General features: G+C 37.9%; 1 protein-coding gene across 8 annotated transcripts in view; it reads left to right on the top strand.

The window, feature by feature from the left end:
* The window catches only part of LOC131039019 (branched-chain amino acid aminotransferase 2, chloroplastic), a 156,583-nt gene that overhangs the window by 55,150 nt on the left and 84,703 nt on the right, over positions 1–16,730 (top strand). For 7 of the 8 annotated variants that reach the window (XM_059221557.1, XM_057971653.2, XM_059221556.1 and 4 more), the window contains 2 exons: positions 13,669–13,845; positions 13,940–14,071. In XM_059221557.1, coding sequence (XP_059077540.1) covers positions 13,669–13,845; positions 13,940–14,071 — 309 coding nt within the window. The remainder of the gene's footprint in view (positions 1–13,668; positions 13,846–13,939; positions 14,072–16,730) is intronic. The other variant, XM_057971654.2, reaches the window with a different exon arrangement.

Raw genomic sequence — 16,730 nt, forward strand, 5'->3', positions numbered from 1 at the left:
GTGGCCGACCTCGCCAGTTAGGTGGATATAGGATTTGCCTCAGTAGAGGTGGAGAGACTCCTCACCTTCATGAGGGATGGCTTCGAGAAGGAGTTTGCCCAACACTTTACAACCCATGGGTGGTCGGCCACAGAGACACTTGAGATGATAGAGGCATGGCACAAGCCACACTTGCACGAGAGGCAGGGTGGTATGATGGACACCCTCCATAGTATGGAGAATGTGTTTCGAGACACATTTTTTTGGTTGTAGAAGGCAACCCACTTCATCAGTGAGGCCGAGGGAGAGAGAGTGGCCGTAGTAGAGCAGGTGATAGCCACTCAGGAGGAGTGGAGAGCGGCTGTGGAGGGGCAACTGGAGTAGGAGAGGGCAGTTAGAGAAGGGAAGGAGGTCCAACTCAAAGAGATGGAGGAACATTTGGCAGCAGTGACTAGAGAGCTCGAGAGTACCAAGAAGAACTTGATGGAGGCTGTACAGATGGTATGAGTAGCACGAGCAAGGCAGAAGAAAGTAGAGTGAGATCTACGGCTCCTTTGTGGTGCACCCAGGCCAACGTCCTTAGCCACTCCAGGGACGTCCTCTCACCCTGCTTCTTAGTCGTATATGTTATAGTTCATCAACTCCATTTTTGTTTCGTTGTTTGGAAGATGGCTTCTTTTCTTTTAGGGGGGGGGGGCTGATGTTGGCTATAGTTTTACGGATAAGAATAAATAAATGTTTTGTTTATTAAATGGCAATGTAATGGTTTGTACTTCTCGGGTAGTTGTTAGTTGTCGGTGGTTGGCACCCTTAACCAACCGCGGAGTACTATATAGTTTTGGCTTGTATCAGGAATAGGGACTCTCTACTATTGTACGCATTACATGTTGATAATAAAGTTATTATCTTTCAGCCATATTGATGCGTTGTTTTTGAATTATTGTGTTGAATATGATCATTGTTATATTTCTCTTTACTCTGTAAGTTAAAGCATTCACCGAAGGGAGTAAACAACCACTCCTAGACCCCCACTAGTTATTGGGATCTCTTGTCACATGAAATACTTAATTACAATGAGGGAATGATGAAAAATTTGGAGCCAACTCTTGGGTGTTGCTGATTTAGACGTTATTGTTGCATGACTTGCCAAAAATCTCTTTAAAGGAGGCAATTTCTATATATGATATGACTAGTGGAAGTGGCATTGTAACTCATCATGATTCAAGTGAAATTGAACCAAATGTTGACTTTCATGGTTGAACAATATGAAGTTTATTGAATATGGATTGTAATTTTCTTTGTGTATTGACATTTGACAAGTTATTGAATTATGAGTTTATGAGTGTATGTATGTATGTATATATGTATATGTATATGTATGTATATATATGTATGTGTGTATAGTGCTAGACACACCAACTTGCAAGCTACTAATGATACTTATCTTCTATTCACATTCATAGGGTGAGAGATTGCAAACCTTCATCGTCTGTTCATTGTGTTCCATTTAGGATCTATTTGATGTATTCTCAAATGATTAAGAGATTTTCTATTTTCAAATTTGAATATCCAGCAAAACGAGAATTCATTGTGTGTTTTTCATTAAGTAGGAGACTCATCTGATCACCTACCTTGGTCTTCCACTTTATTCATAGGTGATGCATGTCTACTTAATGTCTCTTCTTCTACCATTTCATATTGAGGAAAATTTTAAATTTCCTCGTCTTCATGGGAGAAAAATCACCAAATGAAAAGCATGAAGAGTTTTGGGCATTGGAAATTTGTGATTGCTTAATCAAGCTCTTGTAATGAGATGATCATGGTCCCATTGCTCAATTGAATTTGTGCCATAGACTCAAAACTCTAGAAGACTAATATTTATTAGGTCTATCTTGTCATTTGTATTTGTATCTATTGCTCCTCAGGGATGGGCTATGATGGCAATTAACTAATTGTCAGTTGGAAAGATTTTGGCATTATAGCTTTAGTGGTTTTCTAGAGCTCCATCAAATACTAGACATATCTAACGTTATGGATGATATGAGAGTCCAATAACTTATTCAGGTAAGTAATTTAACTTGGATAAACTTAAATTGTCTTTTTGACACATGGCATTGGAGCCTCTTGCAAGGTTTCAATATAGCCATCTTGAAATTGTGTAGTGACTATCTCATGTACTTAGAAAATAACCGTATCTAAAAGACAAGAAGATTGCATTGGGAGGAGCTGGCTAGGGGATGTGCGTAGTCAATTTATCATTTCCAACAGTGTTCCAGGCACCAATAAGATTCGCAATGGGCCAAGATCTGGTGGAGCCAATCTTAGCCTAACTTAATGCTTTTTATGGATGCTTTCAAATTGTCATAAAGATAATTAAAGATCACATTGTTAAATTAAGGACATCAACACATCCACATTAAATGCATCCTCAAATGAGATCATGATCTGATAATGTGCTATCAAATCTTTGACTAAATGTTTTCCAAATTGTTATAAGCATTAGGAATCTATTACATACATGTATCTCAAACTTTGCACCTTTCTCTTGAAGAATTTCAATTCTAGGTGAGGCCTATTGAGTCATAGTGACGATATTTTCAACAAATAGATCCATTTCTCATTAGACGCGTGTTGCTAGGATGTGTCTTGTTGATGTGTGTTTTATGCACATAACATTTCAGAATAAAATATCAAGGTAATTTAACCTCTCTTGAACAAAATCACCTCAGATACTAAGGATAAGATCAACTAAAATGATTCCAAGGTTTCTACATGTCAGGTCTTGACGAGTGGGTAACTCAATGGTCGATGTGAATTGCTCTGTTCACTTGGGGACTTACGCAAATGTTAACATTATCTTCTTCGATCGTGAAATATGCGGAATAGGTGTGCTGACAACTTAGGATTTAACAATGTGGCTCTGGACTACATTCTTACTAAAAAATGGGCAAAAGGAATAGGGTTCAGGAAGTCTATTCTAGGCCTAAGAATGCAAGAAACGATGAACAAATCTAGTGGAATCAAACTAGGCAAGGTCTCACAAATAGGTATTGACACAAGCTTAGTGCAATCGTATAAGGTATACTCAAGGATTTTCAAACTATTACCATCAAACGTTGACACCATCCAAGTTGATGTTTGTCAAGGGATGCATAATAGTTGAAATTAAGCTTACTCAAATCTCCAGTTGACCACACAAGGCGCACTTACCAGCAGCAAGAGGCTAGTGATATGGATTAAAGATTCCACACAAATATATTCAACAAATCTTTCACTCAATCTAACAAACATGAAAATAAATTCTAATCTAACTTGGAGGAATTGAGAACCATGAATGCAAAGACAACATTTGAAGAGCAAAATCAGCAACAATTGAACAATGATTTAGATTCAAATGGCTGCAACATATACCAACAATTCTTAAAAACCTCTCTCTTACAAATGAGAGACAAGGAGGTATATATAGAGTCTCTTACAAAATGGATGGCCAAGATTGATTCAAGATCAACGACCAAGATCAAGCCAACAAAACCCTAGAATTGCCCTAATTAGGGTTTACATAAAAATGGTGCCCCCAACATATGGCCCAATAAAAAGATACCTAGTCATCAAATAGGAAATCTTCTAGAAGATTCCTCCTTGCATCTCTCTCTCTCCTAGCATACTCCAAGAATCTAGCCAATATAGAATCTAACTCCTCCATGGAAATGCTAGGCAAGGTATCCTGTTGTAAGTCAATCACGTCCAGTGAATCCGAGCAAGCATCCAAAGTGTTCTCCCAATCTGGCATGAGCTTCTACGAACTATGAACATGAATCAACAAAGAGACCAAGTCATCTATCTGACTCTTCTTCAAAGATGTCAACTGACAAAAATACTTAAATTTCATCTTGTCTCTTAATTCGGCTAAGTGTAAACCACTAGCATCACTAACATCAACACCCAATAATTCCTCAATTGAGGCAAGGATCTTCATCTGAATGTCCTGAATCAATCCCTCCATCTCCATACAACTCAATTGGGCGTTCTCATAAGTTGATCTCTTCACAGCTAATAAACAATATCGGCCATGGAAATCGTATTTGTCTCCACTGTGCACAATGTTCTCGTTGACCAACGTGGAATTAGGAATCCTCTTCAAAGCTTTGAGGCATGGAATAGTTTTCTCCTGAATAGGCCGGAATTCTTCCCAAACTCCCTCCAAATATTGGATTCTAAACACGAGCCCTGTTGTCCTATCATATGCCTGGACAAACTGAGTTAGGAAATCATCCGCCTATTTTCTTGCACTCTCAATCCACTTTTCCACCTTCGAGAGTGTATCTCTCGCTGCCTCATAGTGTGAATGTAGTCCATGATCAACTGCAATAGGGGAAATAAGGGTGGGATTCTCATGCCTTATCCCCACAATATACTCTCTAAGTCTGATGTTCTCTTCTCTATACTTCTCCTTCTCTTCAATTACTCTGTCTAACCTGGCGCTGATCGCCTTAAGGTTATCGGCAACCTCCTGAAACTCTTGGTCTCTTGATGTACAACCAAGGGCAACTAAAGTAATCTGGAAATCAATAGGAGTAGCAATGTCTGCTGTCACACCTCCAATAGGAACAACAACCTGCGCAATCCGCATTCCTGTCTCATTTCTAGCTATGTGCGACAAAATCTCAGCTCTCTTGGGTTCTTTCTCTTTATTGCTCCTAGCTAGGTAATCATCAATGTTATCAATAGGCTGTACCTCTATCATTTTCTTACTCTTTTCCATACTTCTCATCAGCCAATCAGGAATTGCGACCATCTCCATACCATCATCGAGACACATCTCTCGATCAAGCCCTCTCAATGTCGAGATAACATCATAATCGTCATCAGGATTATTCCTAGTCAAATCGTATACCTCATTTCCCAAAGTAACCTCCAAAAGGACAGTAGGGGATCTCGACTGATCATCATTCTCACTTTGGTGGTGCAGATGTCGCTGTGGCATGTATCTCCTGAATATTCTCTGGTAGTATCACTGTGTTGGAACATTGTTGGGTTTCCTTATTCTACTCTGTTATTTCAATTACCTTAATTGATGAGACACTGAGAGGTGGTGATGGAATGATAGGCGGAGGAATAATAATCTTTTGTTTCTTCTTCTTCACCTCCTCAATCTTCTTCCCTCTGGCCTTGACTCCTCCTGGCGTGTTTTTCCTTCTCTTGGGAGCTTGACTCTCTTCGTCTGCATTAATCCTGCCATCACTGATAGTCTTCTGATCATCTTCGGAAGTAGACTCTTCCGGCTTCATCTTTTCATAAGTGAAGGAAACACCCATATCAACTAACTTATTCATTTGAATATCTACCCATGTATGGGAGAAACTCATCAATACATTCAAATTAATCCCTTCTGACTTTGACCAATTAGGCAATAAGATTGCCTTCTTCATTTCTTTCTCATACTGTGGATGTGTATGATCCCTGTCATCTAACACTTGATCAGGAATGAGGAAAAGTCCACACTTCTTCATGAAATCCATTGACATTCTGGACCACATTCGTCTCTTCACTGCTTTCTCGTCCATCAAGTTGGCCCAATAATCTTCTATGTCTACTATGTGGATGAACTTCTCTCCCCTGATCCTTCCAACTTGGATCAAATCTTTCTATTTTCATGAAGGTTGCAAATTGATAGAATGCAAGCTCCTCCCTCGCAGTGTTGGCGGCTAAGGCAGACTGGCAAACTACCAATGTCTTCCCAACTGAAATAGGGAATGTCATGCATGTCCTATGCTTCTCTCTTTGAATGGAATCAAACTCTAGAAGCTGTCTCACCACTTCCAACAAGATCATTTTGTCGAACGGATACCTAGGAAGCCTGTAGGGTTCGGATTGAAACCCATGAATCCTAAGGTACATGAAAGTGGGAAACTGAATATACCACGATTCATATTTCTCTATTAGCTCTATTGCCTCCTTGGACAATCTTCTGTGGATTCCGCCTTGCAGCATCCGCGTGATGTACATGGTGAATACATCATTCACTCTCTTATAGTCTTCAATTCTATACATGTTCAGCTGGGGGTAGTACTCATGACTCCTGAATTGTCCTTTCCCATTACCGACTTCACCTTTGCATATCAATCCTTTGTATGAAACAAACCATGCAAGCAGGTATACCAGGTAGGAAGTCATGGCGAATGACTTGGACCGCTCTACATTCCTCAGCTGAAAGTCCAGATTGTTACTTATGATTCGAGACCAATTTATCAATGGCCCTCTAAGACAATCCTGGAATAAGTAGAACATCCATCCATCGAATATTGCACCCTGCGACATCCCCATCACTCTGTTAAGGAGGAATACAAAGTCACTATATTCCTCTTTGATGTCTGTGCACATGAGCGTCTTGGGAGCCTTGGAATGATGAAGCCTAGGCTCGATCATCCACTCTTTGTTTATCATACTATTTCACGCATCCATCTTAGTGTACCGCTCTTCATATTCATCCTTAGTTGCATCCTTCATATCCGCTCCGCATGGAATTCCAAACACCTCAACAATCGCATCCTCAACAAGGTAGGCAATGATAACGCTCTTAGGAGTCTTGGTCATTCGCGAGCGAGGATCATAACATTGTGCACACTCCAGGATAAAATCACTGCATTGTATGGACTGTGGGAATCCAGCGGCTTGAAAAATACCACTCTTCATAATGTTTACATATGCTGGGGAAGGAATCTGATTTCCGACTTTGAACATCCCCTGTCGCATCAGGTTTAGGCTCAAGAAATGCATTTTTGTATCCGTAATCTCCTTTCATCTGGATGACATTTTAGACTCTGGATAGAATCTAGTCTCCAGTATCCTCTATTGTTCTCTTCTTTCCTTAAATCTGGGCTTCGACATCGCACCTGTACGAAGCTTGAAGTTAGAACATAGGAAAAAATACAGTATTCTTGATAGAATTCCTGACTTCCTAATGATTTTAAGCTAAATTAAAGAGTGGAGTCAGGAAAATAGTCCACACTCTAGGTAAATCTTAACAATTTAAACACAAAATGTGACAAGACTAGGGTATGAAACCTTGATGAAATCAACACCTCCTTATACTTAGAAATTTCGCGCAAATCATAGTGCAAAGGAGTATACCGGATTAAGAGTGACTAGGGAAAGGTGTGAAAGGTTGTGTTTTCACAAAATTTATGTCTAAAGACACCTTCCGTAGTCAACAATGGGGGTCACAAATTTGAAGACAACCTGCAACTAATAAATTAACCTCTCAAACCATGTTGCAATCCTTCAAAAATATGCACAAACTTGATAAAAATCATTCTTGATGATGAAACAAATCAATTTCGGGAACATAAATATGGCTGGTAAAAGATAAATTTTCTGAAGACAAGAAGCCATGGCGAAGTTGCAGACCTCTAACAGCTTTCAAATAGTCTGAAAATGATCCCAAAATGTCTCCAAAAAATGCCTCCAAACGCAAATCACTAAAATGGCAGCTGGCTGGGCAAAAAGTTAAGTCTGAAAAATGAGTGTACAGCCAACAATGGAGGTCACCTTGCTGTGACAATGGTGTTTAGGCTCAGATCTGAAGGAAATGACAGCAAGAAGGAATAATGGCAGCCACCAAGTGTGAAGGGAATTCACCAAAATATGCTCCAACACTTGTAAAATAAAAATCAAACTTTTCCAGCTATGGCACCATCCTCTATAAATCTGAAAATGATCATCAATGCACCTCAATCTGCCAACAATGGTGGTCAAAACCAGCAAGCAACCTGGCGATATCAAGGAGAATCACCTTTGTTTGGGATCGAAACCCCAAACACAAAAAATCGCCTTCACCAAAAATGGCGAACTTCAAAATTGAAAATCTGAGAACAATGGAGTCACTAAGCTTAAATGGCAGCAAAGGAGGAATAAGTCCAGCTGGCTGGAATGGAGGAACAAGTCTTCAATCTAACAGTTCACCAAAACACCAACTCCAACATCGCCAACTATGGAGAAAATCGCCTTTGGATGGAATCCACCTGGCAAACTTAATAATAAAATATTGCTGGACTCCTCTTCTTGAACTAACTTTCATCATCAAATTTCACCACACAAGCAAAGTGGGATAAAACACTTGCTCTTATACTTGCTTGGGTGAAACTAATTTGCTTCTAGAAGGTTGATAACATTAAATGCTCATTGCAAATCATTTATTAATTGTTTTCATCTTTTAAATAATCATTGCCTTTTATTAAAAACAATTAAAATGAGGCTCATTTATTAAAATATTTCAATTTAAATCAAAATGGACCTATTGGGGAAAATCGATCCCTGTAAGGATTGAAAAATCCTCACCAAAATCACTTAAAAAAATCGCCAAGTATCCCCCCTTGGGGAAAATCGATCCCAGGCTAGATGAAAATCCGGACTCAAAATTTATCAAATGTGCACAAAAATGGGCTAGGGGAAAATCGATATGAGTGTGGAATGAAAATTCCACTCAAAATTTAAGTCATCACTCAAAAATACCCCTCTGGTGGAAAATTGACCTCAGTCTAGATGAAAATCCGGACTCAAAATTATGAAATGTACTCACAGTGGAAAATCTCTAAGTCTGGATAAAAATCCGAACAAGAATCATCAAAAACATGTCACAAATACCTGGTAGAAAATCGACCCAGGTGTGGAATGAATGCAAACATCATCAACAACTTATCCATACCTTCCTGGTGGAAACACGTGGGCAGTTAGGATAAATCCCGACACTTAGTCAAATTTTAAGGCTTCCAGGGGAAAAACGACCCTAGTATGGATTAACAGTGGTGGAAAAATGGAGCAAGTATGGATTTCAGGGGAAATCCATGTCCAGTCTGGATTTTGAGTGGGGAAAACCATAGGTAGTCAGGAATATGAGGGGAAAAGCACCTCTAGCTTGGAATTTTGACCTTTTAACCCTTAGAATATGGATTTTATTCGGAAAATGATGATTTTTCCTCTCAGAATCACTTAGAAACTCTAAAACTTAATAAAACTCAATTGGACTTAAGCAAATTCATTAGATTTTGGAGCGTAACACAAGGGAATCTATAGGGATAAAGTGCGAAATCAACCTGAATAATTCTCTAGGAGCGAGAAAACAACTCCAAAAGGTCTAAAAACACCTTAGCACTTAAAATCACTGACGAGGACATTTAAAAACACGTTAACCTTCCAAAAGGGTCTACACTTAGACAAAACTAGGATCATCTAGAAATCTCAATTTTCACGCGCTTGATCCTATAACTTCAAAAACCCTAAACGACACTAGGCATGATCAAAACTCCGAGACTCGGATACGGGAAACATAAAATTGCCCACTACGCAGCCAAAACCCTAACCTAACAATGCAGAAAGCAGGAAAAGAGGGGATCCCCGTTAGCAATGGGGCGATGTATGAAAAGGTCACAACATGTCCCCAACATCATATTCCTTTATCCCTTATCTTCGACTCCAAGTTATTTTCATGTTCTTATATCATTTTTTGCGACTTTGTAGTGTATGAGGATATTTGGTAACAGTTAGTTGAAGAGTCCTGCCAACAAAGATCATTAGGTCCTCAAGCTGGAGAAATCCCAAATCCCCGTAGTAGTTGGATGACCTGTGTCTTGTTGCGATCCATTTCATGTTGTTTTCTTATTTAGATGTTATTGCTTCTCTTGTAATCCTCCCGCTTTCCCTTATTCAATCTACTTTTAGTTTTATGAGAGCTTTTTATATTTAGATTACCAGCAGGTCCATCTGCTTGTTGGATGAATACTTCTTGTGTTATATTTTAATTTTTTTAACACTCCTTGTTTATGCTTGTGTTGCAATCTCCTTGCATTTTCTTTTTATCTAGTTTTTAACATATTAGCTTTTGTCTGTCAAGTAGAAATGATATAAGAGGCGATTTTGATAATCAAACACTAAATTAATCTGGTCTGATTTACTTCCATTTACTGGGAGTTGCATGCATACAGTTGTTTGAGGAACTAGATAAGTTTTATTTGGCCTCATTTGATTGTCATGTTTACACTTTCTTGGTTGAAACTTAAAATCTCTATAAAGTGCTGCTAATTGCATGCACAACTCCAAAACATGTGACAAACAGTGTTGTCTAATTGACTACAAACTATTAGAGTAATTATTTAATTATTTAAATGGTCATTTAGTTTATTTAGTTGTCTTTAGTTTTCTTAGATATTTTCTATGTTAGTTCTCAGTTGATGATTTTTTCATTTAGAAACATCGTATTTTAAATTGGCTATATGTATTTGCTTTGCTTCATTAGTTTAATATCAATCTACCATTTCATGGTATGAGAGCTGGTCTGGGGTTAACTCCCTCATAGGAGGGTCCAAGTTAATGAAATATGTAGTTTATTACTTGAAAAATTGTGAAAGATTTTTCAGATATTTTTGACAATTTTTTAAAATAAAATTGTGACTGGTGTTTTTGTGGATCGTGTTGATGTTTGAAATTTCGTGGGTTTGTTTTCTAGTATCACGGGATTAGAAGTTAAGAAAAATGGCGGGATTTTTTAGAACTGAAAATCATAGCTCTTTTTCCTGGCTGGTGGGTTATGATTGAAGGTGTTTTTTTTAATCATGGGTTATGGAAGGTCAAGTTTTCCATTTCTGTGTCGGAAGGTTATTTTTTCTGCCGGTCGTATACTCTTAAGGCATCTTTTTTAGAGATCGGGGTGGATTTCGTGTGAAGTTTTTTGTTCATGTTCTACATCGAAAAGGGTTGTGAGTTTTTTTACTGATTGCAGACGGTTTTTTTGTTTTGAAAATTTGTGGTGCATTCTGTGCCTGTTTTTCTTGCGATGACTATGTTGTTCCCGTCGCAAGCTACGACGACCTTCTGCGTAGAATTCTGTGGCCGCGACTGGTTTTTGTTTGCCACACAAAAGTTGTGTTTTTTACGCATGACAGTTTTAGTCGGGATTTTGCAATGGAGTGTTTGCTACAAATCGTGGGAGTGTTTGTTTTGGCGCCATTTTTCTGCTCAGGCTGCATGATCTAGGTTTTTGTTGCGTTTATCATGGTGTCTTTTAGTTTGTTTGCATGCTGCAATGATCGCATGAAGGTGTGTGTTCGAAGGTTGTGGGCATTGTTTCTCCTCCTATGATGAAGGGTTTGTTTGCTAATATTGATTTTGGTGCAGAGGGATTTCTTCAGTTTTATTCTGTGCGACGTGTTTGGCTTTTACCATGCGATGAAGTTTGGTTGTTTTTTGTCCATGGGTTTTTTCTCTAATGGAAGAGGGTTTTCTAATTTTATCCACAAAACAATATGGGAGGGTTTTGCGTAATTTTTTTCCTAAAAATTGTGGTTGAGAGTTGTTCCCCCTTTTTTATGAAAAAATGAAGGTTCTTGCTGATTTTTTAGCCGAACAATATATCCAAATTTTGAATAAGAAATCATCAATGAATGCGAGAAAATACTTGGACTTATTTAAAGAAAGTGTTGCCATGGGACCACACAAATCAGCATGAATCATTTCAAGAGGTTGTTTAGCCATTTTAGACATACAAATTGGAAAAGTAACTCTATTTTGTTTCCCAAAAATACATTCTTCACACTCTTCTGTTCTGTTTTCAATGTCATGACCCTGCCAAGATAGCAGGTTTATGCTATTGAGATTCAAATGTACACTAAAACCAAAAACAACAAGAAGATGAAGCAATTGTACCAAACAGTGCTTTCTAGTAAATCTGCAATATCTCATCCATGGATAATGGGTATTATTCACAAGTGTGGTGGAAAAATGTACATGACTAAAAGGCAATGGGCAGAGGTGGCAATCGATTCGACACAATTAGTGTTTGAAATATCTAGTGCTGGCCAATATGGTGATGAAGTCTGAGATGAAGCTCTTTAATGGTCAAGAGGCATTTCTCTACTTAGAAGACTTGATTAAAGATTTGATAATTGTTTGTGATCTCATGTATTTCCTCAGCCGCCACCTTTGGAGAGATTTAAAACAAGATTAAGGCAACGCCTTAAAGAAGATAATTAATATTGCACAAAACTGAATATAAATAAAGATTAAATTGTTAAGAATGGTTAACCAGCATATGTAAGGTTTTGTCTCTTGAACAAAACAGGTATATAAGGAAGGTAGATCTGGAAGGAACCATTAAATCAATCATCAATTTGTGAAGAATTGTTATGATTGATTACAAAAAAATATTACAGCCAATGAGGATGAAATCCCTCCTAGGTTAATTGAGAGATCTAAGGATGAAAATGGTAAACCCTTAGTTCTTATTATCAAGTTTTGGACGAAAACCCAAATCTCAACCTCAAGGAATGAAGAGATTTGAGGAGGAAAACCCTTATTTCTTATGAGCAAGTTAAGGACGAAAAACCCTTAATTTCCAGTGCTGAGTTAGGAATGAAACCTCTGATTCAGGCAGATCTGAAAGCACATTCATAACTGCAAGTTTGAAGGAAGAGTACAGCAGAAAAAAAAACCAATAGAAGTTCTATTTTCAGAATTTTTCATAGAATTATAAAATTGAATATTATAATAATATTTCATCATTTTTAATGAAGTTAATATTTATAAATATAATGCAATCCTCATTTTAAATTGGAATTATTGTTTTAAGGCAAAATTAGGCAATGTTCTAGAAAGGGACATTACATTCAATGAAAGACAATCCTTCAATAATTTTCATTTTGTTAAACAAAATCAAGCCACCTAAAACTATGATATCCATACCTTTGGTGCCATATCCGAGTGTCATGCATTTCACTGGTTTTAGGGCCTGATTTCTTGAAGGGAAACAAAGTCGAAACATTCTATCATCTGTCATAGTGGCTTGTGCAACAACTACATGCCTATGTGATTTGTCTTTTGTTTCATTGGTGTATTCTTTTTAGACCACGAGAAAAAGAGAATAATGATCTGCAGATCATCTACAACACACAATTACACAATGCAAATATTGTGGATGGTTCTCCAAAACAATGGACAATTACCTACGAGGATTTTCTCATTGCAAATACCAGGAAAGTATTTGCAAAGAGAGGTTTCTTTATTTCTAAGCCTCCTCTGTATCTTGACACTAAAGAATATAGAATTTATTTGCATCAAAGCTTGAGTACCAATTTTTACGAAGACAACATGTCCTCAAAATATTTAGAATGTGAAAAATCAATTTATCGTCACATATGATTATCATTTGTTGACTCAGCATGGACTGCTCTCAGCTGATCTGTCTGAGTCCATGTATGCTTCAAATGATGTTGGTCAATTTAACTACTGCCACTAAATGGTACCTCTTGACTCAATTTTTATTTTTGTAACCCCTTATACCCTATCAAGGATTGAATTGTGTGGTCTGATAAACGTAGTCAGTCCTCAAGTGAACAATCACCCAAGTACCTCCTGTATGTTTCATGGGATCACATTTAAAATTAAAAATATCAATATTTCCACATTAAATGAATACTTAAATGACAAAATTATGTTCTGGAACAAACCATGAGCATGCTTACTTGATGCTATTTCTTTTATGATCTTACTTTTTAACCCACCTTATGCAATGTTGGGAAGGATATAAAATTGTTACCATGTTCATATTGCTTCTTCAAGCAGCAACATTTTCTACTGGAATTTCTAAAATCTCTATGATGCTGATTCTCTTCTAAGTCAATGTTTAATTGGTTTTCTCAGGGTTTGTTTGAAGGCTTAAAAGCATACAGAACAACTGGTGGGCGAACCATTCTCTTTCGTCCAGAAGAAAATGCCCTGCGGATGCAAATGGGTGCAGACCGCCTGTGTATGCCAGCTCCATCGGTGGAACAATTTGTGAATGCTGTTAAGCAAACAGTGTTGGCCAACAAGCGCTGGGTAATATTTTTCTGTATGATTTTCAATATCATTAGCTTTTTCTTCATGATAGGCTGTATGTGGACAAATAATTCATATTACCGTGTGGTTGCAGATACCACCTTCTGGCAAAGGGTCACTTTATATCCGTATACTTCTAATGGGCAGTGGGCCTATTCTAGGGCTTGGCCCAGCTCCAGAGGTTACATTTCTCACATTTGTTTCTCCTGTTGGAAACTATTTTAAGGTTGGTTTCCATAATACTTTATTTGTTTCTACTGTTTTTTCTGTATAAAATAAACAAAATGGAAATGGTTAACACAAGACACTGGTATGCTGAAAGAGCTGATCTTAAGAAGATTTAGCATGATGTAAAGGCATATGGTGTTAGTTTATAGAGAACAGTGAGAAGAAAGTTTTTGAGACATAAATACCCTTCAAAACCCAGATGGTGGGAGAGTTTTGTATATATCATTAGAAGGATAGCATTAATAATCTTACACAACTTAATAGTTTACTATGGAATTAGAGGAAGATGGTTTCATTCTATGTTTTGTTTGATTTGTTGTTGGTTAGAAAAGATGGATGAACCCTTTTGTACCAAGTTTGGCTTGCACAGATCTATAACTATATCACGATCATCCTTCACAAGATACCAAAGTGTTAGGACCATTAGCAACTAGAGTGTTGAGGAATTTCAAAAATATTCTGGTTTAGAAAGACAACATTTTTAGGAAAAACACAAATTAACTAGAAAGAGTTCTTGGAATGCATAGAGGTTATAGAAACTACATCAAATTATGGTGACCTTTGGGTATACCTTTGAGTGCTTTGGTGATTAGAAGGTGCACAAGTGACCCTCTAGGTGCTCTAGTGGCTAGTAGGTGCACTAGTGACTCTCTTCAAGCAGTCATGACCTAAAGCTTTTTGTGCTTGCTTACCTAATTTTGTGCTCCTCCGAGGTAGTTGCAGGGGTGACAAATGTGGCTGTAGATGTTGTTTGTAACTAGGATAATGTATGGGTTCGGATTGCCTTAAAGGCAACATCCGAACCCACTTAGGACTGGGCCCTATCCTAAAGGGTAACGTGCCCCAAGGTTAAGCCCAGCCCTATCCTAAAAACCCCATGCTACAACAAATATTGGCGCCCAAATTAAAGGAGGCTGACTTGCAATAAAACAAAGTTAAAGATGCATATAAATATAAGACATCTTGCAAGTCAATATCACTCATTCATTATTCAGCGAATTAGCTCTGCCTGAAGAAGTGCGAACTTGCTCTTGAGGGTGCGAAATTGTCCAGACTTATGCGAACTAGTTCTAGAGGACAAAGGCAATTTTGGTACAGACTTGAAGAAGTGCAGATCTGTCATTCATGAAGGATTCAGATTTGTAAAGGGAGCTAAGTATTGTACTTTTGCTATCAAGAGAATATATAATCTGACCTAAGGGTCTTTAATGCTGGGTTTTTCCTCCTTGGAGGTTTTCCCAGGGTATTTGTGTTTGTCTCTGATCTACTTCCTTCATTTCTGATTTTACTGAATTATGACTTATTAAAATGCTACAAATCTGATTACAATCTAGGACATAATTAAAGGATATAAATCTGTTTAACAAACCTAGGGTATAAAATTACATGGTATCAGAGCCGAGGTGTCACTAACTTCTGATTTTAGCAAATCATTTGTTGCATATAGCTGCTGTGTGTTTTCAGATTAAAATGTCAGGTTTGAAGGCTGAAGATAGACTTGAGGGAGCCATTGATTTTGCTGCTTGGAAAGTCCGTATTCTATTGATCCTTGAAGAGAATGATCTGCTGAAATTTGTAGAAGAAGAAAGGCTGTTTCCTCCAGAAGATGCTGAAGAGCTAAAACAGTTCAAGAAAGATTCCCTCAAGGCTAGGAGGATCATAATTGAGTCCGTCAAGAATCATCTTGTCACTATCATATCAAAGTTTGTGTCTGCCAGGGAAATGATCAAACACTTGGAAGGGATGTATGAAGTCAACAACCTCAGCAGGGCCCTTGCTCTAAGACAATAGTTTCTTCACATGAAAATGAAAGAAGAAGACTCAATCATAGCCTACTTCATGAAGATCAATGAACTAAAGGACAAGCTAAGCACTCTTGATTGCCAAATCTTGGATAAAGATCTTGTTATGATTGCATTAAATGGTCTACCTGATGAATGGGAACCATTCATTCGTAGCATTGGTGGAAGAGCCGATCGTCCCAACTTTGAGCGTCTTCAATCTGATTGCATCGAAGAGGAATCTCGAATTGAGGTAAGAGGAAAACTCAAGAACTCTCACAAAGATAATCATGTTCTCTTAGCTAAATCTAGGAAAGGTGGACATTGGAAGAAAGAAAAGAGAAGCAAAGATTTCAGATCCTCCTCCTATGATCCAAGGAAAAAGTCAAGAGATTCCTCTCACATTCGTTGCTTCAGATGTGATAAGTATGGTCACTATGCCAGAGATTGTCAGAATGACCCAAAGGAAAGGGAAGGCAACTTAAATGAAGTTGCCGAACAAAGTGAAGATTACCTTCTTATCTTTGCTCTATCCAGCAATGTTCCCACGGACAACAATACGTGGATACTTGACAGTGGTGCCTCCAGACACATCTCAGGATTTCGTGAGCATCTCTCAGATCTGATTGAAAAGGACACCAACCTTCATGTGGTAATCGGTGATGATGCTCGATACTCGGTAAAAGGTTCTGGCACTACCTCTTTAAAACTAGATTCTGGTATTTCCTTACAACTATGTGATATTCTCTTTGTACTTGAATTAAAAGAAATCTTATTTCCATTTCTGCCTTAGAAGATAAGGGATTGCAAATAGCATTTTCTGAAGGGAAAGTACTCGCTTGGCCTAAGAAATCTAATTTCAAATCTGCTTGTATT

The sequence above is a fragment of the Cryptomeria japonica genome, chromosome 5, assembly GCF_030272615.1.
Source record: "Cryptomeria japonica chromosome 5, Sugi_1.0, whole genome shotgun sequence".
NCBI lineage: Eukaryota > Viridiplantae > Streptophyta > Pinopsida > Cupressales > Cupressaceae > Cryptomeria > Cryptomeria japonica.